Genomic DNA, 25,010 nt, shown 5'->3' with positions numbered 1-25,010 from the left:
TTACAAATATAAGTGCTTAGAAAAATAACAATTGTACTATGCTATCTTAATTCTGACTTTTAGTGGTTACTATTCCATAGCAATAAGAGATTTCAGGGGAATGTATGATTCCCCCCCCCCCCTTAAAACCATTGCTGAATTTAGCAGTTTTGAAGTTGTTTGTGTATATCATATACATATACATACATATGTATATGTATATTTTAAATCTCCCCATCTATTTCTTGCCACTGCAGCTCTGTGGTTGCTATGGAGAAGGTTATGATAAAGAAATGTATTGGAAGGTTAAAAGTTCTTCCTGCGCCTGGGACAGAAATAGCAACCCCCCCCCCATCTTTGCACCCTGCCTCCACGTGACGGTCTTCAGTACCGCACTGCCTGTTGCCGGAGGGAGGATGTCGTGATGCTCCATTTTAAAAACTACGCAGAGAAGCTAATTCTTCTGTTTTTACCTTTTCGGCTTTATCGTTTTAGATCATTTTATTATAGGCACTGAATGGAAGGAAAGAATAGGCACATTAGACGGAATCGTCAACTCGGGACATTTTTGTTTGTACAGTGAATTTCTGTTTTCTTTGTGTGTTTAAAATTTTTCTTCTTTCGGGCGCATGCGGGAGTCTGTCTGACTGCCTCCCCATTTCCAGCTTCAGAAAAATACAAAATAAATAAATAAACAAATAAATTTTTTCTTCTTTATTTGCCGATATGAGGTAGGAAAAGCTTAGAGAAAGGACCTGATGTATAACAGTTGGGATTTGGTTAATCTGCTTAGAAATAACATTAATCGGCGGATCAGATGCTGTCAACAATACAGGGCCTTCTATCCCCTCATCTTCCCCGTTCCTTGTGTGCCTGTTCTTCCGGCACTCTCCTTGGTTTCATTTATATTTATATTTTTATTTCCTGTCAGCTATTTGTTTTCTAGTGTTTCTTTTATATTTTGACTTTACATTTCGTGTATGATTTTCGCTCCTGCTTTGTCACAGAGAGGTACGCAGTCTTTTGGCTTGTTACTTGGGGAGTGGAGGCTACCGCTCTGTGGTAACACATATACCGAAAGAGGTTGTCTCCTAAACATCTGGTCCAAGGTAACTTCACATAGCTTTAAATAAGCTAAAAATCACAGCTGTACGTGTGTCCCAGTAAGTGTACGCGCATGATTTTCTCTAGGGCCAGTTATATGAGGCCGGGTGAATCCGTACTTACTACTTTCTTCTTTTGTCTATTTCTTTCTGCTTATTACTACTTTGATTTCTTTCCCCTGAGATTAGATTCAGTTTTTGTTTATTAAGGACTTTCTTATGCTAGGCACATTAACATACCCTTCTTCAACGTGATCTCGTGACGTAAATATTTTTATCCCTTCTCTCATAAAGGCAAAACCCCCCACAACGCTCAGTGTCGTGCCCTAGGTTACATGGCTGGTAGCTGTCCCACTCCTAAGTCCTGTGCTTTTTTCCTTGTTACCCTGAGGCCATGTGGAGTAGACCTGGGAAGGCCCTGCCATCAGACTGGATGTGGGTTTGAATACCAGTTTTATCCTGGGACCCTTTTTTTAATATCTCTGGGCTTGGCTGTCCTTGTGTGTAAAATGTGATTAATAATCATATCACCTCTCAGTTTTGTTTGTTATTAAGCTTATCTAAAGTGCTTAGAACAGTACTTTGTATTTAAGTTCTTGATGATTATTATCAAATACATATTGACCATTTACTGTATTATGGTCATTGTGTACGGGGATCTTGGCTTATAGTTTCTGTTTAGAATCTGGTGAGAAAGATGTATGCTAAGAGAATGTAAAGTGTTAGGACAGTGTCAAGAAGGTATGAGGTGCTATGGAGGCATTTGAAGGGGAAATGTAACCTGCTCTGGGGGTCGGGAATTTTGAAATCTGAAGGATGGGTAGGAATTAGAAGGATCATATGTAGCAGGGGGAGGTGAACGACAGGGGTAGGTGAGGGTATTTCAAGCTAAGGAAAGAGTGCATACAAATCCAGTGTATTCCTGGACTAGAAAATCCCCCGTGGACCTGACCAGGCAGTGGTGCAGTGGATAGAGCATTGGTCTGGGACACAGAGGACCCAGGTTCAAACCTGCGAGGTCCCCACCTTGAGCGTGGGGCCCCCTGCTTGAGCATGGGATTATGGACATGACCCTGTGTTGCCGGCTTTAGCCCAAGGTGGCTGGCTTAAGCAAGGGGTCACTGGCTTGGCTGGAGCCCCCTACTGAAAGCACATATGAGAAAGCAATTAATGAACAGCTGAGGTGTTGCAACAAAGAATTGATGCTTATCTCTCTCCTTTCCTGTCTGTTTGTCCCTGTCTGTGCCTTTCCGTCTCTCTTTCTCTCTGTACCTCTCTCTCTCTTTCTCACTAAAAAAAAAAAAAAAATAATAATAATAATAGAAAATCCACTGTGGGAGAAAGTTCTGTAAAACTGACAGAAAGAGACAAATGCCAAGTTAAGGCATTGAGGGTTGTGGAAAGTACTTGGACACATTGTGCCAGTGCATAATTATGATGCCACCTACCTCTCTTCATTCTTAGATTTCTAAGAACTTCTAACAAGCTAGATAAACTCCCTGTTTCAGATCTCTTATTTTTTTTCATGTTGTACATACTGAAGAATGATTTAAATTAGCTACAAAATTAATACTGGCACAAACATATCCAAAAGATCAATAAATTTCTAAGAATAGTGTTCAGTTTCCAAAGAGGCAATGTTATTGGTGAAGAAGAATAAAATACTTCAGTTGAGCAATTTTTAGAAGAATTTAATTGATTTCAGACTCTCACATCCTTCCTAATGGTTTCAGATGGCCTTATTTGTTCATAAATAACTCAACTTGTTGATTTAGCCACTGTTATCATATGAATGCTTCATTAAACAAATGGAGCTTCCGCATTATCACCGAGTGGGGCTGTATTCAACCGAGTGGGGAAGTTGAGAGAACATGGCTGTATTTAACAGTAAAGGTCATTTATCTGGCCTTTTGCCATCTGGAAACTCTAGTTAGTTTTTGCTAATATAAATCTTCAATCTGCTAACCAGACTGGTACTGGTGTTGAGCTACAGTGTGGCAATGTCAGCAAGGCCTACCAAAACATAAACCAAAGTAGTCTGGTTTTTCTAGAAAACCAAGCAAAACTAAGCCAGGAAAGAAAAATATGTTCTTCCCATCCTAGTCATTGTCCAGATTGAAAACCAAGATTTTTTCAGAAGTTCTTTAGAAAGCTAAATAGCAAAGAATTTTGATTCCTTTTTCCTTCTGAAAAGGGATAGTCATTTATAGGTTTAAATATGGCTTAAGAGTTACCCCTATAACAAGAGGCAGTCAGTCCTGAGACACTGAAGAAATAGCCCACAGACAGTTTTCTCTCCCTAGGCACTGCGCTGTCTTTAAACTGACTTCTGAAATGTTTAAAAAAATAGTTTTTGTGACTGGGATGTTAATATATATTTTAAAGTTACACTTACCATTTCTAGGACCCCCAAAGGTTTGCAAAAAATGTCATCTTTAAATCAATTTAAATACAAATCTGAGATTCTCTTTTTATCCTTGTGGCAGGAACTGTAATATCAGTTACCCTTCGGGCCCCTTCCTGTGCCCTGCAAGATCTCGTACAGAGCCCAAGTACTGGGAGACCTTTGATAACTCACCCGCCTCACGTTTGAGCCTGCAGGGTCCTTTGAAGTCTTGCTCTGCAGCTCTGCGCCTCCAGGAGCACCAGCACCCAAGGGCAGCCCTCCTCTTTGAGGAGCGGTTGTTTCCCTTGGCATCTAGGGAAAGTACCATGGGTCCCCTGTTCTCCAGGAACTTGGCCCATTTCCATGCTCTTCCCAGTAGCCTCTTTCTTCTTTTTCATGTTCAGAGGTAGCCCCTCCCACCTCCTCTCTCTCAGCGTAGTTTCCTCAGTGAACTCATCTTTTTGTCTACAGTAGTTTCAGCTTTCCACCTTGCAGAGGCCTGTGAGGTGAGGGAATGCAGAGGGCTTGAAAAGACAGGCTTGAAAGAGGCAGAGGAGAGCAAAGAGAAAGAAACAACTTGAGTGTTTTCCTGCTTGCTGCAGTCAGTGTGTGTTCTGTGCATGCCCATTGTATATTGAATACTGTGGCTACATTTGGAGAAATTTCCACATTATGAGTCCCCGTGTCGGCTGCAGCTTGGCATTTGGCTGTCCGATCAGATGCACGAAGCTGAGACCAGTGCTGGGACTCAGATAATTTAACAACCAGTTCCTCGCCCTAATTATTGTTTTAAGTATATAAAAAAAATTGATACACCGAAAGGTAGTTTATTATTTCATGCACTTAAATAAGAACAATAAGAGGTACACAAAACTAGATTATGTTATAAAAAAAGTTTTAAAATATTAATGAAAAATATTAAATAATACCTGAAAAAAACAACAACAAAACTGTTATTTAAGATATTTCCATATTGCTTCTTGATTGGTATCCTCACTTGCAGTTTTTTTCACCTATGGACGGAATGAACATTACTACCGGCACTTAGAATACGCTGTGGCATAGGTGAACATTAAAAAGGAGTAAGGAGTGTAAATTTGTGATTTCCACATTGAGCGGCTGCCCAGGCGCCCACCTTAGAGAGAGCCCTGATTACAATGCCATTTTAACAACCAGTTCGCCAAACAACAGAAAATTAGGTATCAGTCCTGCGAACCAGCTGAATCCCACCACTGGGTGAGACCATGATTTGGACAAGAGCAATGTGAGAAGCAGGCTCTGTGCTGAGCTTCTGTTTGCCATCACAGACAGCAGCTGAAGTGTGGCTTTGTGGATGAGAGAGTGGAGGTTGGAGTACCTGAGACAGACCTGGCATTATTAGTACTCTCAGCAAGGTTCTGGCATTAGGCTTTGGTGGCAGGGACAGCTGCAGCAATTTTCTCATCAAGCCACTTCTACAGCTCTGTTTTGGAAGTTTTCCTAGAACTTCAGCCTTGGGCTTGTTTTGCTGGCTATCTCTGTGATTCTGTAAGCTTCCCACATCCTTTTTTTTAAATAAAAAAATCAGATTTATTGAGTATGATTTGCATACAATAATGTCCGCCCCTTTCGGTGTGTAGTTTGTTGAGTTCTGATACATGTTTAGTCTTCTAGTCACACCACAGTTGTGGTGTAGAATGTTTAGTCACCCCAAAGAGTTTGTTCATGCTCCTGTGCCATCATTCTCTGTGGACTCCTTCTCTCTGCCCCGGCTCTAGCCACTTGCAATGGTGGGTGTGTTTTTAAACTGCCCTATAGTTTTGCCCATTCCAGAATATAGAATTTTCTTTAAAATTGATACATACCGAATAGAGTCTTTTGTTTCTGGGTTCTTTCACTTAACATGATGTCTTTGATATTTATCCATGTGTCATGTCGGTGGTCTGTTTCTTTTTGTTGACTAGTAATTTCTATTGTTTGGCTATGTCACAATTGTTTTGTTTATCCACAAGCTGATGGACAGTTAAAGTATTGCCAATTTCTTGGCTATTGCGAATAAAGATGCTATGAACATTTCCATATAGGTGTTTTTGTGAATGAGTGATTTTTTTAATCTCTTGGATAAATCCTAGGATTGGAATTGGTGGGTAGTAATGTTAAGTGTATATTTAACTTAGAAACTGTGAAACATTCCCAAGTGACCGTACCACTTTGCATTCCCCCTAGAAATGTTTAAGTTCGAGTTGCTCTGCATTTTCATCCACACTCAGTATTATCAGTTATTTAATTTAACTCGTTCTAGTTGATGTATAGTTATATCACTGTGATTTTAATTCTGTTGTTCACTAATGAAGTGGAGCATCTCTTCATGGTCTTATTTCTCATTTGTGTGTCTTTTATGGTGCATTTAAAAAATTGGATCTTTAGTGTTATTGACTTTGAAGAGTTGTGAATGTATTATACCCTGACGTGTGTGGCACAGTGGATAAGGTGTCAACCTGGAGCACTGAGGACGTCAGCTTAAAACCTCGGCTTGCCTGGTCAGGGCATATATGAGAAGCAACTACTAAGAGTTGATGCTTCCCATTTCTTGCCTTCTTTCTCTCCCTCTCCATTCTTTAATCAATAAATAAAATCTAAAATAATAAAAAATTGTTAATGTATCATAAATACAAGTCTTTGATGTGTTTTGAAAATATTTTCTCCCAAAATATGGCTAGTATTTTTGTTTTTATTAGTAGTATCTTTTGAAGATAAGAAATGGTTAATTTTGAAAGTCTAATTTGTCAATTTTTTTATAGTTCATGTATTTTGTATCCTAAGAAATCATTTTCTCAGTGATAAAGATTTTCTCCTATAGTTTCTCATAGAAATTTTAATGCTTTACTTTTAAATGTAAGTTTTTGATCCATTTCAGGGTAAATTAAGGTTAAAGTTAATATTTTTGCATATGGAGGTTCAATTATTATAGCATTATATATATATATTTAAATTTTTATTAATTTTAATGGGGTGACATCAATAAATCAGGGTACATATATTCAAAGAAAACATGTCCAGGTTATCTTGTCATTCAATTCTGTTGCATACCCATCACCCAAAGTCAGATTGTCCTCTGTCACCTTCTATCTAGTTTTCTTTGTGCCCCTCCCCCTCCTCCTCTCCCTCCTTCCCTCCCCCTGCCTCCCCCCGCCCTGCACAACCACCACTCTCTTCTCCATGTCTCTTAGTCTTGTTTTTATGTCCCACCAATGTATGGAATCCTGCAATTCTTGTTTTTTTTCTGATTTACTTATTTCACTCCATATATTGTTATATATATTTTTTTGATTTCAAAAAATTTTATCTTAATTTTTAAAAATAATTTTTTTAATTTATTGTGTTGACATAGTTTCAAGTATCCCTCTCAGTATAACGCCTTCTACTCCCCTTTGTGTCCCCCATGCCCCATGCAAAGTCTCTTTTCATTCCCATTTCCCTTTGCCCCCCCCTACCTATACCCCCCTTCCCCTCTGGCTGTTGCCACCCTGTTGTCTGTATATGTGTGTTATGTATATATAATTTGGCTAGTTCCTTTACCTTCTTTGATCCCATCCCTTCTACTGCCTTCCCTCTGACAGCTGTCCATCTGGGATCCTGCCTCTGTTTCTGTTGTTCCTCAGTTTATTCTGTTTATTAGATTCCACATATAAGTGAGATCATATGGTATTTGTCTTTCTCTGTCTGGCTTATAATCTCCAGGTCCACCTATGCCATCGCAAAAGTTAAGATTTATTTCTTTTCTATGGCCGTGTAGCATTCCATTGTGTAAATGCACCACATCTTTTTTATATACTCGTCCACTAATGGACACTTGGACTGTTTCCAGATCTTGGCTATAGCAAACAATACTATGATAAATATGAGGGTGCATATCTTCTTTTGAATTAGTGTTTCAGGATTCTTAGGATATATTCCTAGAAGTGAGATGGCTAGGTCATAAGGCAGTTTTATTTTTAATTTTTTGAGAAAGCACCATACTGTTTTCCACAGTGGCTGCATTCCCACCAGCAGTGCAGGAGGGTTCCCTTTTCTCCACACCCTCAGCAGTACTTGTTGTTTGTTGATTTGTTAATGAAAGCCCTTCTAACAGGTGTGAGGTGGTATCTCATTGTGGGGTTTTTTTTGTTTTTGTTTTTTTTGTTTTTTTTACAGAGACAGAGAGTCAGAGAGAGGGATATAAAGGGACAGACAGACAGGAACAGAGAGAGATGAGAAGCATCAATCATCAGTTTTTTGTTGCAACACCTTAGTTGTTCATTGATTGCTTTCTCATATGTGCCTTGACCATGGGCCTTCAGCAGACCAAGTAACCCCTTGCTGGAGCCAGCGACCTTGAGTCCATGCTGGTGAGCTTTGCTCAAACCAGATGAGCCTGTGCTCAAGCTGGCGACCTTGAGGTCTAGAACCTGGGTCCTCCACATCCTAGTCCAACGCTCTATCCACTGCGCCACTGCCCGGTCAGGCATCATTGTGGTTATAATTTGCATTTCTCTTATGATTAGTGATGTTGAGCATTTTTACATATACCTATTGGCCATCTGTATGTCCTCTTTGGAGAATTGTCTGTTCAGGTCCTTAGCCCATTTTTAATTGGATTGTTTGTCTTCCTGGTGTTGAATTTTATTAGTTCTTTATAAGTTTTGTTTATTAACCTCTCATCAGATGTATCGATGAATATGTTTTCCCATAGAGTGGGTTGTCTTTTTATTTGTGGTGTCTTTTGTTGTGCAAAAGTTTTTTAGTTTGATATAGTCCCATTTGTTTATTCTGTACTTTATTTCCCTTGCATGAAGAGATATATCACCCAAAATTTTGCTTCAAGAGATGTCTGAGAGCCTGACCAGGTGGCGGCACAGTCGATAGTGTTGGATTGGGACACAGAGGACCCAGGTTTGAAGTCCTGAGGTCACTGGCTGGAGCGCAGGCTAATCTGGCTTGAGTGCAGGCTCACCAACTTGAGCGTGGGGTCATAGATATGACCACAGGGTCACTGGCTTGAGCCCAAAGGATACTGGCTAGAAGCCCAAGGTTGCTGGCTTGAGCAAGGGGTCACTTGCTCTGCTGTAGTCTCCCAGTCAAGGCACTTATGAGAAAGCAATCAATGAACAACCAAAGCGTCACAACGAAGATTTGATGCTTTTCATCTCTCTCCATTCCAAAAAACAAAGAATACAAAGAGATGTCTGAGAGTCTGCTGCCTATGTTTTCTTCCAAGATTTTTATGGTTTTATGACTTACATTTAAGACTTTTGAGTTTTTGTTTGAGAATGGTGTAATTTGGTAGTCTAGTTTTGTTTTTTTGCATGTACCTAATTTCTCCAACACCTGTATTAAAGAGACTGTCTTTAATGCATTGTATACACTTGCCTCCTTTGCCAAATATTAATTGATCATAAAGGCGTGGGTTTATTTCTGGGTTCTCAGTTTTGTTCCATTGATCTGTGTGCCTCTTCTTATGCCAGTACCAAGCTGTTTTCATTACAGTGGCCTTGTAGTATAACTTGATATCAGGAAGTGTGATACCTCCCACTTTGTTCTTCATTTTCAAGATTTCTAAGGTTATTCAGGTTTATTTTTGGTTCTGTATAAAGTTTTGGAAAATTATCTAGAAATATAATATTTCTAGATCTGTGAAGTATGCCATTGGTATTTTAATAGGAACTGCATTGAACCTATACATTGCTTTGGGTACTATGTCCCATTAGCACAGTATATGCTTCCACTTGTTTGTATCTTCCTCAGTTTCTTTTTTCAATGTCTTACAATTTTCTGAGTATAAGATTTTACCTCCTTGGTTAAATTTATTTCTAGTTACTTTATTATTTTTTTTGTTGCAGTAGTAAATGGAATTGTTTCCTTAATTTCTCTTTCTGACAGTTCATTACTGGTGTATTAAAAGTCAATGAGACAGAGGACAATCTGACTTTGGGTGATGGGTATGCAACATAATTGAACGACAAGATAACCTGGACATGTTATCTTTGAATATATGTATCCTGATTTATTGATGTTGCCCCATTAAAAAATAAAATTATTAAAGCATAAAAAAAAGTCAATGAAAAGGCATTGCAATAGCTTCTAAATGGGAACCATAATATCATGGAAATATAATGCATCCCTGGTTGGTTACTCAGTGGATAGAGCATTGGCCTGGTATGTGAAAATCCTATGTTCCATCCCTGGTCAGGACACACATGAAAAGCGAACATGTGCTTCTCTTCCCCTCCCTCTTCCCCTTCTTCTTCTCTTCCCCTCTAGCAGCCAGTGTCTCCATTGGTTTGAGCATTGGCCCCGGCACTGAGGATAGCTCAGTTAGTCCCAGCATCAGCCTTTGGTGCTAACAATAGCTCAGTTGATTCAAGCATTGGCCCCAGATGGGGGTTGCCAGGTGGATTCCAGTTGGGTGCATGCAGCAATCTGTCTCACTATCTCCCCTCCTCTCATTTTAAAATAAATATAAATAAATATAGTATTACAATATGGGACATATATAAGTATTCAATGCTTCAGCCAGAACATAAGGATATATCATTTTATGCTAGCCTACCTTTGTATACCAACAATAATGTATACTATTGTATATGGCATAAATGAAGTTGAGATTTGGCCATGATCCCATAAATTGATTAATGCAGATGACCAGTGCATAATAAAGCCACGTTGATCAAATATGCCAGATATTTACTCTTCACTTAGTTGAGTCCTGTGTTGGTGCCCCAAATATAATTTAATGTCATTTAACATAAATGTTATTTTTTAGGTAAGATGGCAGTTTTTAAGTACATACCATAACACTTATAAAGATAGATTATTTTACCTAATTAAAAGTTGGTTAAAGTATGAAGATAAAGTGATTTGTTTTAAAAATTATTACCATATCAGAAACTTGTCATAGTCCCTAGTTTCCTTCAGTAAACAAGGATTAGAGCATAGACTTTTTGTATTTAAAATTTATTTCAGTCTGATGGAATACAAAACTGAATTTGAATAGGTTAAATTAATTTTATGTTATTTATTTTTTTTTTTTAATAAATTTTTATTAATGGTAATGGGATGACATTAATAAATCAGGGTACATATATTCAAAGAAAACATGTCTAGGTTATTTTGTCATCAAATTATGTTGCAAACCCCTCGCCCAAAATCAGATTGTCCTCCGTCACCCTCTATCTAGTTCTCTGTGCCCCTCCCCCTCCCCCTAACTCTCCCTCCCTCCCTCCCTCCCATGTCCTCCCTCCCCCCCCCCACCCTTGGTAACCACCACACTCTTGTCCATGTCTCTTAGTCTCATTTTTATGTTCCACCAATGTATGGAATCATGTAGTTCTTGTTTTTTTCTGATTTGCTTGTTTCACTCCTTATAATATTATCAAGATCCCACCATTTTGCTGTAAATGATCTGATGTCATCATTTCTTATGGCTGAGTAGTATTCCATAGTGTATATGTGCCACATCTTCTTTATCCAGTCTTCTATTGAAGGGCTTTTTGGTTGTTTCCATGTCTTGGCCACTGTGAACAGTGCTGCAATGAACATGGGGCTACATGTGTCTTCACGTATCAATGTTTCTGAGTTTTTGGGGTATATACCCAGTAGAGGGATTGCTGGGTCATAAGGTAGTTCTATTTGCAGTTTTTTGAGGAACCACCATACTTTCCTCCATAATGGTTGTACTATTTACAGTCCCACCAACAGTGAATGAGGGTTCCTTTTTCTCCACAGCCTCTCCAACATTTGCTATTACCCGTCTTGTTGATAATAGCTAATCTAACAGGGGTGAGGTGGTATCTCATTGTAGTTTTGATTTGCATTTCTCTAATAACTAATGAAGCTGAGCATCTTTTCATATATCTGTTGGCCATTTGTATCTCTTCCTGGGAGAAGTGTCTGTTCATGTCCTCTTCCCATTTTTTTATTGGATTGCTTGTTTGTTTGTTGTTGAGTTTTATGAGTTCTTTGTAAATTTTGGATATTAGGCCCTTATCTGAGCTGTCGTTTGAAAATATCAGTTCCCATATAGTTGGCTGTCTGTTTATTTTGATATCAGTTTCTCTTGCTGAGCAAAAACTTTTAATTCTGATGTAGTCCCATTCATTTATCTTTGCCTTCACTTCTCTTGCCATTGGAGTCAAGTTCATAAAATGTTCTTTAAAACCCAGGTCCATGATTTTAGTACCTATGTCTTCTTCTATGTACTTTATTGTTTCAGGTCTTATATTTAGGTCTTTGATCCATTTTGAATTAATTTTAGTACACGGGGACAGGCTGTAGTCGAGTTTCATTCTTTTGCATGTGGCTTTCCAGTTTTCCCAACACCATTTGTTGAAGAGGCTTTCTTTTCTCCATTGTGTGTTGTTGGCCCCTTTATCAAAGATTATTTGACCATATATATGTGGTTTTATTTCTGGGCTTTCTATTCTGTTCCATTGGTCTGAGTGTCTATTTTTCTGCCAATACCATGCTGTTTTGATTATCGTGGCCCTATAATATAGTTTGAAGTCAGGTATTGTAATGCCCCCAGCTTCATTCTTTTTCCTTAGGATTGTTTTGGCTATTCGGGGTTTTTTATAGTTCCATATAAATCTGATGATTTTTTTGTTCCATTTCTTTAAAAAATCTCATAGGGATTTTGATGGGAATTGCATTAAATTTGTATATTGCTTTGGGTAATATGGCCATTTTGATTATATTTATTCTTCCTATCCAAGAACAAGGAATATTTTTCCATCTCATTGTATCTTTTTCTATTTCCCTTAACAATGCTTTGTAATTTTCATTATATAGGTCCTTTACGTTCTTTGTTGTTTATTCCTAGGTATTTTGTTTTTTTTGTTGCAATCGTGAAGGGGATTATTTTTTTGAGTTCGTTTTCTAATATTTCATTGTTGGCATATAGAAAGGCTATGGCTTTTGTATGTTAATTTTGTATCCTGCGACCTTACTGTATTGTTTTATTGTTTCTAATAATCTTTTTGTGGAGTCCTTCGGGTTTTCGATGTATAGGATCATATCATCAGCAAAAAGTGATAGCTTTACTTCTTCTTTTCCGATATGGATGCCTTTTATTTCTTTGTCTTGTCTGATTGCTCTGGCCAGAACTTCTAGCACCATGTTGAATAAGAGTGGAGAGAGTGGACAACCCTGTCTTGTTCCTGATTTAAGGTAGAAAGTCCTCAGTTTTATGCCGTTTAATATGATGTTGGCTGATGGTTTATCATATATGGCCTTTATCATGTTGAGATATTTTCCTTCTATACCCATTTTGTTGAGAGTCTTAAACATAAAATTGTGTTGTATTTTATCAAAAGCCTTTTCTGCATCTATTGATAAGATCATGTGGTTTTTGTTCTTTGTTTTGTTGATATGGTGTATTACGTTAACCGTTTTGCGTATGTTGAACCATCCTTGAGATTCTGGGATGAATCCCACTTGATCATGATGTATTATTTTTTTAATATGTTGTTGTATTCGGTTTGCCAGTATTTTGTTTAGTATTTTAGCATCTGTATTCATTAGAGATATTGGTGTGTAGTTTTCTTTCTTTGTGCCATCCTTGCCAGGTTTTGGTATGAGGGTTATGTTGGCCTCATAAAATGTGTTTGGAAGTATTGCTTCTTCTTCAATTTTTTGGAAGACTTTGAGTAGAATAGGAACCAAGTCTTCTTTGAATGTTTGATAGAATTCACTAGTATAACCGTCTGGGCCTGGACTTTTATTTTTGGGGAGATTTTTAATAGTTTTTTCTATTTCCTCCCTGCTGATTGGTCTGTTTAGGCTTTCTGCTTCTTCATGACTCAGTCTAGGAAGGTTGTATTGTTCTAGGAATTTATCCATTTCTTCTAGGTTGTTGTATTTGGTGGCATATAATTTTTCATAGTATTCTACAATAATTCTTTGTATTTCTATGATGTCTGTGGTGATCTCTCCTCTTTCATTTTGGATTTTATTTATTTGAGTCCTGTGTCTTTTTTCCTTGGTGAGTCTTGCCAAGGGTTTGTCAATTTTGTTGATCTTTTCAAAGAACCAGCTCCTTGTTTTATTGATTTTTTCTATAGTTTTTCTGTTCTCTATTTCATTTATTTCTGCTCTGATTTTTATTATCTCCTTTCTTCGGCTGGTTTTGGGTTGTCTTTGTTCTTCTTTTTCTAGTTCCTTAAGGTGTGAAGTTAAGTGGTTTACTTCAGCTCTCTCTTGTTTGTTCATATAGGCCTGAAGTGATATGAACTTTCCTCTTATTACTGCTTTTGCTGCATCCCAGAGATTCTGATATGTCGTATTTTCATTTTCATTTGTCTGTATATATCTTTTGATTTCTGCGCTTATTTCTTCTTTGACCCATTCATTTTTTAGAAGTATGTTGTTTAGTTTCCACATTTTTGTGGGTTTTTCCCCCTCTTTTTTGCAGTTGAATTCTAGTTTCAGGGCTTTATGATCAGAAAATATGCTTGGTACAATTTCAATTTTTCTAAATTTGCTGATATTGTCTTTGTGGCCCAACATATGGTCAATTCTTGAGAATGTTCCATGTACACTAGAGAAAAATGTATACTCTGTCGCTTTGGGATGAAGTGTCCTGTAGATGTCTATCATATCCAGGTGTTCTAGTATTTCGTTTAAGGCCACTATATCTTTATTGATTCTCTGTTTGGATGACCGATCTAGAGCCGTCAGCGGTGTATTGAGGTCTCCAAGTATGATTGTATTTTTGTTAGTTTTTGTTTTAAGGTCAATAAGTAGCTGTCTTATATATTTTGGTGCTCCTTGGTTTGGTGCATATATATTAAGGATTGTTATGTCTTCTTGATTCAACTTCCCCTTAATCATTATGAAATGACCATTTTTGTCTCTGAGTACTTTTTCTGTCTTGTAGTCAGCATTATTAGATATGAGTATTGCTACACCTGCTTTTTTTTGGGTGTTGTTTGCTTGGAGTATTGTTTTCCAGCCTTTCACTTTGAATTTGTTTTTATCCTTGTTGCTTAGATGTGTTTCTTGTAGGCAGCATATAGTTGGATTTTGTTTTTTAATCCATTCTGCTACTCTGTGTCTTTTTATTGGTAAGTTTAATCCATTTACATTTAGTGTAATTATTGACACTTGTGGGTTCCCTACTGCCATTTTATAAATTGCTTTCTGTTAGTTTTGTATCTAGTTTGATTCTTCTCTTTTGTTTTTCTATCATTTGTTTTTGTTTGTTTGTGTTCCATACTTCTTTCCTCTGTTGCTACCTTTTTTAAGTCAAGTGTTTTTGTGGTGGTTTTTTTAAGGGTGGTTACCATTAAGTAATGAAAAGGGTACCTACCATATTCATTGTAGTACCCTATCTTATAAGTATTTCTGCACTTCATCATCCTTTGCTACTGTTAATCTCCATCCTCTCCCCCCTTTTTTTCCTTTGTTGTCACAGTTTAAGTTTGGTTTTATTGTGTTCTTGGTGGAGCTGTTACTTGTGGTGTTGTTTTCTTTTGTTCTTTGAATCTGGTTGGAAAACCCCCCTTAGTATTTCCTGGAGTGGGGGCTTTCTGTTGATAAATTCTCTCATCTTTTCTGTATTTGTGAATGTTTTTATATCTCCTTCATACTTGAAGGATAGCTTTGATGGGTATAGTATTCTTGGCTGAAAGTTCCTCTCTTTCAGGGCTTTAAATATTGGGGTCCACTCTCTTCTAGCTTGTAGAGTTTCTGCTGAGAAATCTGATGATAATCTAATAGGCCTTCCTTTATATGTTGTACTCTTCTTTTCCCTGGCTGCCTTGAGAATTTTTTCTTTGTCATTGTTTTGTGTCATCTTTATTATGATGTGCCTTGGAGTGGGTTTGTTGGGGTTAAGAAAACTTGGTGTTCTGTTTGCTTCTTGAATTTGAGGCTTTAGTTCCTTCCACAGGCTTGGGAAGTTCTCGTCTATTATTTGTTTGAGTATATTCTCCATTCCATTTTCTTTCTCTTCTCCCTCTGATATACCTATTATTCTTATGTTATTCTTTCTGATGGAGTCAGACAATTCCTGTAGGGCTTTCTCGTTTTTTATTATTTTTGAGTCTCTTTCTTCTTCTCTCTGTTGTGCCTCAAGTTGTTTGTCTTCTATTTCACTAATCCTATCTTCAATCTGGGCTGTTCTGTTAGCTAAGCTTGTTACCTCGTTTTTCAGCTCGTGAATTGAGTTTTTCATTTCTGTTTGATTTGTTTTTATAGTTTCAATTTCCTTGGTAATATATTCTTTGTGTTCATTGAGTTGTTTTCTGATCTCCCTATATTGCCTTTCTGTGTTTTCTTGTATATCTCTGAGTATTTTTAAGATTTCTAGTTTAAATTCTCTGTCATTTAGCTCCAAGGCTTCCAATATATTAAGTCTTTTCTCCATAGATTTTTCCACATCTATTTGTGTTACCTCTCTTTCTTTTGTATCCATAATATTCGATTTCCTCTTTCTTATCGGCATCTGAGGGTGGTCTTATTGATAGCACTAATTAGAATTAATAAAGAGTAAAAAGAAAAAAAAAAAAAAAAAAAAGGGTAAAACACCCCACAAAAAAAAAAAACAGTAATAATTTATTATTTCCCCCTTTTTTCTCTCTTCTCTTTCCCTCCTCTCCCCTCCTCAGGGAAATATCGTGCCTATAATGGAGGGCCTGATTTGGGGTGAAGAGTTCAAGGGGCAAAAAAAGGGAGTAGGGACCTACTAAATGCAAAAAAAAAAAAAAAAAAAAAAGAAGGAAGAAAATCTTAGACAAGCATAAGATGATTTGCTTGTAAGTGATGGTCAACTAAGAGATATAATGAGAGGGATAAGAGGGAATCAGAAAAAAGGACCAAAAAAGAATAATAAAGAAGAAAAAATAAAAATAATAAGTAAAAATCTGTTGTATTAAGTGGAGCGAAGACTAAATACAATGGAGACCTTCGGTTGGGAGGACCCAAAATGCCACAAAAATAAACAAACAAGAGAGAAAAAAAATAAAAACAAAAGCAAAAAAGAGAAATAAAACCAAAAAAAAGCCTTGAGTCCCAAATTAACTAATTTGTTCGTGATTGAGGATTATATGGGAGGAAAGTAAAATGAGAAAAGAAAAAACGAACAGAAAGGAAAAAATAAGAAAAAGAGAAAAACGAAGGAAGAAATAAAATAGGAGAAAAAAACAAAATAAAGCAAGACAAAAAAAAAAACAAAAGAGGAGAGAGTGAGAGTTAAGTGTTTTGGAGTATTACCTTAAAGGAGGGTGAGGATGAAGAAGAAAAATAAAATGCAACACTCATGGGTAGTGTAGTTCAAGAAAGGGGAAGCATAAGATGGGCAGAGAATAGAAGGACCGAGGTGGAGGAAATAAAGGCAAAAAGATAGAAGAAACAAGCAACGACAACAACAACAACAAAAAAAATTAGTGGATCAAGTTGTAAAGTCTGTAGGTTTTTCTTGATTTTGAGAGGTTAACTTCTTCCTTTTTCTTTTCTCTCCCTCTTCCTAGTCGGTGACTCTGTACCCCAGGCTCTGCCCCTGTGTCACTCTTAGGTAGGGATTTGCAGTTGATGGGATTCTATGGCAATGTCATATAATTGGCTTTAGTCTTGCTGGAAGTAAAGGCTTGTTGGCGTTTGCAGGGTCCAACGATGAGAGAGTTTGCTTTCCTGGATTCTCTCTCCTAGTCCCCCCTTTCTGAATTAGCAGCCTGGTGATCCAGCTATAAGGCTGCAACTGCTTCTGCCTGGGGAGTAAGAGGCTCAAAGAGCTGGGAAATCCCCACTCTATCCCCACTCAGTGCAAGGCTTTGGGAAAGGCTCTGAGAGTCAGGGCCTCCAGTGTAATCAGGCGGGGGTGGGAGTCAATTGTTGTCAAGGTGACTGTTCAGCGCCTATCATTTAGTTGAACCTCTCAACCCAGGCTTTCCACACTTTGTAGCCTCTTTTTGCAGGGAAGAAGAGGCACTAGTCTCTGCTTACGACTAGTGTAGTATAGACCTTATTATCTGCCAAGTCCTTCTTGTTAGCGTTTATCCCTGAATATGGAGGCTCTATCAATCAGAAGTTGCCCCCGCCCCTTTAGCGAGAGGCACTAAAAAATATCACGCCTCTTGTCTTGGATCGCTGAACTGAGAGAGATCTTATCAATTAGAACCGAGGGTGCGCAGATTTTATGGGTTAAGCTAATTTCAGTGATTGGGTCGCAGCTGTGTTTCAGAAGGTATTTTAGGCTGCCTGCGCGCACCCCTCCCCCAACGCTTGATTGTTAGCTTGAATGGCTGGGTGAGGTGCCCCGCCCACGGAGAGAATCTCCCAAGCCTCTCCCGCTCGCCCCGCCGCTGGCGGCTGGACCGCACCAGGCGCAGGATAATGGAGCCCCCTGGGTGTGCGGGCCAGTAGGGCGCCCTGGGCGCGTGGAATGCCCAAGGCACGCGCGCGAATGGGGCGCTCCGGGCACCGGTGGCCGGCGACCCCCACTCGCAGTGTGCGGGCCGCTGGGAACGTCAGCAGTGCTCAACCGGACCGGGCGCGCGCGGCGGCTCGTGGCGGCCGCTTGCGGTGGCGGTTCCGCGGGGGCTCGCGGCAGCTTGCGGTGGCGGTTTGCGGGGGTTCACAGCAGCTCGCGGGCTCGCGGCGGCTTGCGTTTCCCAAGTATATGGGCTGACTCACCGCGGGCGCACTCCCTGGCGGCTTGAATGAGCGTCGCTGCGGTAGCTTCCTCCACACCCTCGTCTCTCAGATTCAAGTGATAACAGTCCTTTTGCTTTCAGTTTGTGTGGAACTCCGGAATGCTCCGAGGATAAATTTTTCTGTTTCTAGTTGATAAATTTGTTGTGATTTAGGGGAGAGCTGTCGGACACGCTTCTCACGGCGCCATTTCCGTGACGTCACTCATGTTATTTTTTTTATATGCAAGAAACAGCACTTAAGAAATCAGACGGGAATCATATAAGCCAAATGCTTATTTTGTGGCTGCTGATATTAGCATTTTAGGTGGAAAGACAACTCAGGTCATCCCAAATGCCATCGATCCTTTTGATGCTTTGCTTACTCCAGTCACATTTGGGCTGATTCTGAAAGATGAGCGCATGTTCCACAGACATCAACGAACACTCTGTTTTGAAATCTCAGTTGGATTGCTTGGGCCGTCCTCATTCTGAACTTGGGGAGTTCTGGCTCTGACTTTTCGGGGAGGGTCCATGACTTTCTAGCATCGTCACAGTAAAATACCCTTCTCTTCTCTTGGCTGGGTGTGGAGGGTGGATAATCTCTCTTAAAATTTTAAAGGATTCTTTGCTGCCAGATTATTTTCCTCTAACATGTTTCTCTTGGTCAGAGAAAATGTGAATTTCTTTCTACTTTAAATCTTGGGAAATAGAGTCCTAAAGAAGGGGGATAGACAACTGCTATTTACGATTTCTTCTCCTCAGAGGAATCAGGGTCATGTGCTTTATGTCTTTCTTTTTAATTGCTAAAAACCATTCAAAATTCATGAGTTGACTTAATTTTTCTTGGGTGAATATACTAAAGAAATATTCAAGTTTTTAAAATGCTGCCAAATCAACTCTTAAATTATGCATTTTACATGTAAATATTGCAAATTGTGAGATGTTGTACATGAATTTTTAATCCAATATTTACCATTAAAGTTTAAATTTCTGCCTAGAATTTCAAACATGGAAATGCACTCTAAAAGAAAATAGGGTTATTAGCTGTGTTTTGAGTAAGCTAGAAGAAAATTTTAGCATTTAAAATGTGAAAAACACTCATTTCATTTCTGCTTAGTCTTTCTAAGAAATTTTTAATTGTATTCAGTTAAATCAGTATATTAAAGAGGAAGGAAGGCTGAGACGTAATCACAAAGCAACTTTATTCTGTCTTCCAGGTGTCTATAAAGTTAGTCAAGAGCCAGTTCTTCCCACAGATGTAAACTTAAGCAGGTTATACAACTTTTCTGATCACTATGAGTTTTAAAATAAAGCAAAACAAGAAAATCTCAATATCTATACAGAAATATATGTAGTTCTCAGAATGCCGGTAACCCATTCTCCAGGAATCCAGAGCTCTGCCTCTAGCTTCCTTCTGTTGGAAGGCACATTAGACAGCCCTTTGGACAGAATCTAAGTTGCACCCACGTCTGCTCTGCATGTGTTCACATCTGATCCATTGGAAATGTTTAGATATCCTTGGCCTTGGAATGTAGGCCCTTTTGCTGAATGGGAATGGGATGGGATGGGATTTATAACACAGCTATAATAAAAAATTCTCTCCATAAAGTCTCTTTACAGTCATTTATTCCTGACTCATTTATTCTCTGTGTAGTCTTGAAAGTAATATAGTAGTTTTAACTCTTTTTTTGTGCAAATTTACCAGGATAATTTATCTTAAATGTAGCCTTGGTATTTGTTATCTTAATATCTGATATCTTTAGGGTGTTGAATGACTTTCAAAATTGTTTCATACAGAATTCTGATAAAGAGCGTAACAACCTTTTCTTTTAGTTAAATATTTTTATATGAAAGCAAGTAAGACAGATATATTTACATATAAATTGAGTTTTTATTGCTCAGTGTCAGTTCTGTTGGTATAGAAATATCATTTTACTGTATTCATAATATAAGTAATAATATCATTAGGTTTCTGAGACATGTTCTATGGAAGACATTGGTGTGGTAGAAAGCATACTTTATCGTAAGTCAGAAGATGCAGGTCCCAGTCTTAAGACCTTTGACAAATCTATCTCCTTGGACTCTAGTATTTTTATGTGGAAATTGAATTAGATCAATTCAGCAATATGTATATATTGAGTTCTTCTTGAGAACTCCATTACTCAATGAGTGCTCCAGTACTCAAAGAGTACTGCAATACTTAATGTCTTTCACATATACTGGTTAAGATATCTTACATTATCACACTAATGAAAGTATGAGTACACATTTGGATAGTGTTCAGAGTGAAAGGAACAGTGCTTTATGAGACCCCATCCTAGGCTGAGGGTCAGGAAAGGCTCTTCTGTGAGAAGGTCATGCTTGAGCTAATGTGAAGGATGATTAGGAGGTTGCCAAATAAAGGAATTGTGATGTGGGCCAGAGCAAATCAAAGGAAACACAGAAAACAGAGCAAAGATTCTGATTGAAGAAGTAAAGAGAAATTTAGTTTGTGAAATGGATCATAGATTGAGTTTGGGAGGTGTTGAGAAAGTAGAAGGAATTAAGAAAGACTTCTCAATAGAAATAGAGATCCTGATGGTTGGTTGGGCCATTCACTTGTGCAGGGAATAGTAGCAAGGGCAAGATATACAGTGGAAGCAGGCACAGAGGGGAAGAGCAAGAGCTTCATCTTGAGTAAGTTGACTTGAGGTGCATTTGAAATAGCTAAATAGCAATGTCTAGGAGGCAAGTGGATATAAGAAGAGAGGTTTGGGTTTGAGAGAAATTTGGAAGCCATTGTTGTGTATAGAAGAATTGAAGCTGTGATAGTGAATGAGTCTATAGGGAGGTTCTAGGATAAGAAGGCAGTCCTTTGAAAAGTGCCAGCATATATTAATAGTTATGTAGGGAAGAGTGAAACAGCAAAAGAGACTGAGAAGTATTCAGTAATATAGAATGAAGGCCAGAAGTTAATTATATTGCTGAAATTAAGGGAACTGTGTGTTTCAAGGAGGGGGAATGTTCATCACTGTTAGATGTGACTGAGAGTCCAAGAATGATCGCAAGAGTCATGGAGGCACCAGGAGGCCTTTGGGAAACATAGGGAGAACTGTTTTCAGAAGAGGCAGTGTCAGGATCGTGTTGAAGCTGATTAGCAGAAGAGTGTCTGCAGAGTTAGTGAGTATTGACAGCTCTTTCAAAAAGGTTAATTGTGGGCCCTGGCCGGTTGGCTCAGCGGTAGAGCGTTGGCCTGGTGTGCGGGGGACCCGGGTTCGATTCCTGGCCAGGGCACATAGGAGAGGCGCCCATTTGCTTCTCCACCCCCCCTCCTTCTTCTCTGTCTCTCTCTTCCCCTCCTGCAGCCGAGGCTCCATTGGAGCAAAGATGGCCCGGGCGCTGGGGATGGCTCCTTGGCTGCTGCCCCAGGCACTAGAGTGGCTCTGGTCGCGGCAGAGCGACCCCCCCGGAGGGGCAGAGCATCGCCTCATGGTGGGCGTGCCGGGTGGATCTCGGCCGGGCGCATGCGGGAGTCTGTCAGACTGTCTCTCCCCGTTTCCAGCTTCAGAAAAAAAAAAAAAAAAAAGGTTAATTGTGATATATCAGAGAGAGGGCAGTCACTGAAGAAGATGATGGAGGGGAAGGAGGGAGGGATTTTTTTTTTAAATTAGAACTATTTGAGGATGTTTAAATGCTATCAGGAAGACTCCAGTGCAGTGGGAGAGGTTGAAGCTACAAGAGAGGGAGTGTATGATAAGGTTACTAAGAGAGCCTAGAGGGCCAGTCCTCATTCTGATGGATTATAAATTATGTTCAGATCAGCGATTGGTTTTAGGTGAGTTGCTGTAATCTAACAAGAGAGGTGAAGAAGAGGATGAGGCAGAGCAAAGCTGACTTGTAGGTTTGGAAGCAGGAAGTTGAGGGGATTTCCACCTGATGGCTTTGCATAAAAGTTCATACTAGTTTAAATTTTGTGACTGTATGATACAGTAGTATTTATGAACTGATTGCTATGTGTTAGTTATATGGTATGGTGTATGATCTCTGTGCTTCAGGATGATGCTCTAACCAACCAAGCTATCGGCCAGAGCGGTGTATGATCTCTATAGATAAACTGCCTGGGACTTGAATTCAGATCATACCATTTCCTATGTGACTTTGACTCATGTGAACCTGAGCTGGTTTTGATTCTCTCGGGCCTCAATTTCTTCTGTAAAATGGAGATAAGATACATTATCGGATTAAATGAATGTGTGTATATATGTAGATATGTGTACTCAGGTTACAAGAGTCTTGATATTTGACATTTTGAGTTTATGACGTTCACTCCCATAAAAACTTTAAAAAATTAAGATGTGGGCCTGACCTGCGGTGGTGCAGTGGGTAAAAGCATCGACCTGGAATCCTGAGGTCGCCAGTTCAAAACCCTGGGCTTTGAATTGGTCAAGGCACATATGGGAGTTGATGCTTTCTGCTCCTCCCCCCCCTTTTTTCTCTCTGTCTCTCTCTCTCTCTGTCTCCTTTCTCTAAAAAATGAATACATAAGATTAAAAAAAATTAAGATGTGTTTCGGTTTATGCCATTAGTGTCGTATGTACAGACTGCGTAGGCAAACTAGTTTGGTTGCGTGCAGCAGCAGAATACACAGTACAGCGTACAGTACAGTATATTTATGTCCTTTTTCTTTTTCTGTGGCTTAGTTGTGTTTTTATGTTCTAGATTATGATTTTAAAACTGTGTTAGGATAGGTAAGTGACCTAGGCTAGGGTGTGTTTCGACTTGTACCAAAATTTGAGTTATGTCACTATCGTAGAAACATAAATTGTGTTGTAACTTGAGGACCGCTTGTATAAATGTTTATATACAGGATGGGGCAAAAGTAGATTTATAGTTGTTTGTATGGAATATAATGCAATAATTAATAAATAATACTACAAGAATAAACTGTGCTTTGCATACTCACAGCTATCAACCTACTTTTGCCCCACCCTTATAGTGTTTTATGTAGACTTGATATTTGGTCAGTGTGCCCAAAATATTAGCTAGCAATAGCAGCAGTGATAGTAGTCCTAGTCAGCCATGAGCATCTGGTGCTGCCCTTTTGGTGTTGTGATGGTAGTGTGTAGTACAGTTTGAGTTTATTTTTTTGTGTGCTATGAGGTAAGGGTCTGAGTTATCTTTCTTTTTTTTTTTTTTTGCATATTAAAAGCAAACGGTTCCAATACCATTTATTGCAAAGACTGTTTTCCCCCATTTAATTGTGATACATATATATATAAGCATTTAATTTTACAATTATGCTATTGTAATAATGCTGTTTTAAAATTGGCTTATTTTTCATCTCCCACCACCATTTCATGTTTTGCTCAAACCCTGTCAGTTGAATTATCTCCCATGTTATTTTTGAATCTGGCCAAATACCAAATGGTATCTTACAAAGTAGAATAAGTAGCCTCTAATATTTTTCATTTATGGTTACTAAGAGATGAAGAGAGGATGAACAATTTTTTATTACTTTGACTCAGAGACCGGTCAGTAGTTTTCTGTTAGGACTATCATGTTAGTCTCTGTACATTACTGATAACGTGAAACCTGGAGACCTTTCTGTCAGGAGAAGGTAACTTCCTGTTGGTTTTCTGTAGGTGCTGCAGCCTCCCTGGAAGTCTCCGAGAGCCCCGGGAGCATCCAGGTGGCCCGGGGTCAGACAGCAGTCCTGCCCTGTACTTTCACTACCAGCGCTGCCCTCATTAACCTCAACGTCATTTGGATGGTCATTCCTCTTGCCAATGCCAACCAACCTGAGCAGGTACTTCCGGTCCATCCTGTGCTACCTCCAGAGTGTTAATCTTTTCAGAGGAGGTGGGTAGGAGAGCATCCTGAGTGCCTCTCTGGTTTGGGGAGACAGGTGGCACTTTCAGTGGGCCTGCAGTCCCACTCCTGCGTTATTAGTCAGCTGTCAGAAGAAGCTGTCCTCTTTTTTAAAGACTTTATTTTTAATTAACAGATGTGAAGGGGAGTCTTTTGAGAATTTTATGTAGGAAACTTAAGTTTCATCAAGAATCATCATTGACAGGAAATACCAAGACTGAGTATATACAAAAGCAAAATATATTTTGAAAGGAAGGGACTAGAACTAACATAAGTGTATGAGAAAGTACTTTTTAAAGATAGTGATAATATTAAAAAAGTAACAGTAGATAGTAGTACTTGAATTATTGGGCTAATTTCACAAGTATTTGAAAATAAACAAAGCTAACCAGGCATACTGGAGTCTTAAATAAATTAGGGTTTGTGAAAATAGACATTACTACCTAACAAGGTATATCAATTATAGATTAAAGACCCATTATATGTAATACCTACTACAGAAAATAATGCTCAGAAAATTAATGAATTGTGGTTATGACCATACCTTCATTCCCAAAGTTAACTTATTTTTGTTATGAAGCCTTTCTGCTTCAGTAAGCTTATTACTACCCAAAAATATTTGATAAATTGTCTAAAGGGATTTGGGCTGAAAGGATGAGGATATAACCTCCTATTTGTTCTTCTATAGGTGAAAGAATAGATATAATTAATAGAAACTTCTTCTATTTCTTTAAGCTAAGGAAGTTTTGTAATTTGACTGAGGCTTTGAGATCATTTTGTTCAGCCTGTTCATTTAGGAGTCAGTGATTGAGTCAAAGAGGCAAAGAAAGATTTGGCCAGAGTTACCCAAAGATTTACTGGTAGAACTGGAACAGAACCAAGTCCCTTGCTCTCAGCCCAAAGGGCTTTCTGCAGCACCGTTCTGAGTCCTCTCTCATAAATAGTTAACTTTGATAATAGAAATTGACATAGAAACAGCAATCATGGGCTTAAAACTCTTCTTTTTTTCTGACATTTATTTATATTTAGTCATTAGCTGTGATCTATAAT

The 25,010-nt window shown here is 38.7% G+C and overlaps 1 protein-coding gene across 2 annotated transcripts in view; it reads left to right on the top strand.

Moving 5' to 3' along the window:
- IGSF11 (immunoglobulin superfamily member 11) overlaps positions 1-25,010 on the top strand; it is a 154,423-nt gene that overhangs the window by 102,152 nt on the left and 27,261 nt on the right. For both annotated transcript variants that reach the window (XM_066241348.1, XM_066241347.1), the window contains exon 2: positions 23,735-23,898. In XM_066241348.1, the coding sequence (XP_066097445.1) occupies positions 23,735-23,898 (164 nt within the window). The remainder of the gene's footprint in view (positions 1-23,734; positions 23,899-25,010) is intronic.

Source organism: Saccopteryx bilineata, chromosome 8 (assembly GCF_036850765.1).
Source record: "Saccopteryx bilineata isolate mSacBil1 chromosome 8, mSacBil1_pri_phased_curated, whole genome shotgun sequence".
In the NCBI taxonomy this organism is placed as follows: Eukaryota; Metazoa; Chordata; class Mammalia; order Chiroptera; family Emballonuridae; genus Saccopteryx; species Saccopteryx bilineata.
The sequence above is the reverse complement of the archived record's forward strand: the minus strand, read 5'-3'. Positions and strand labels throughout refer to the sequence as shown.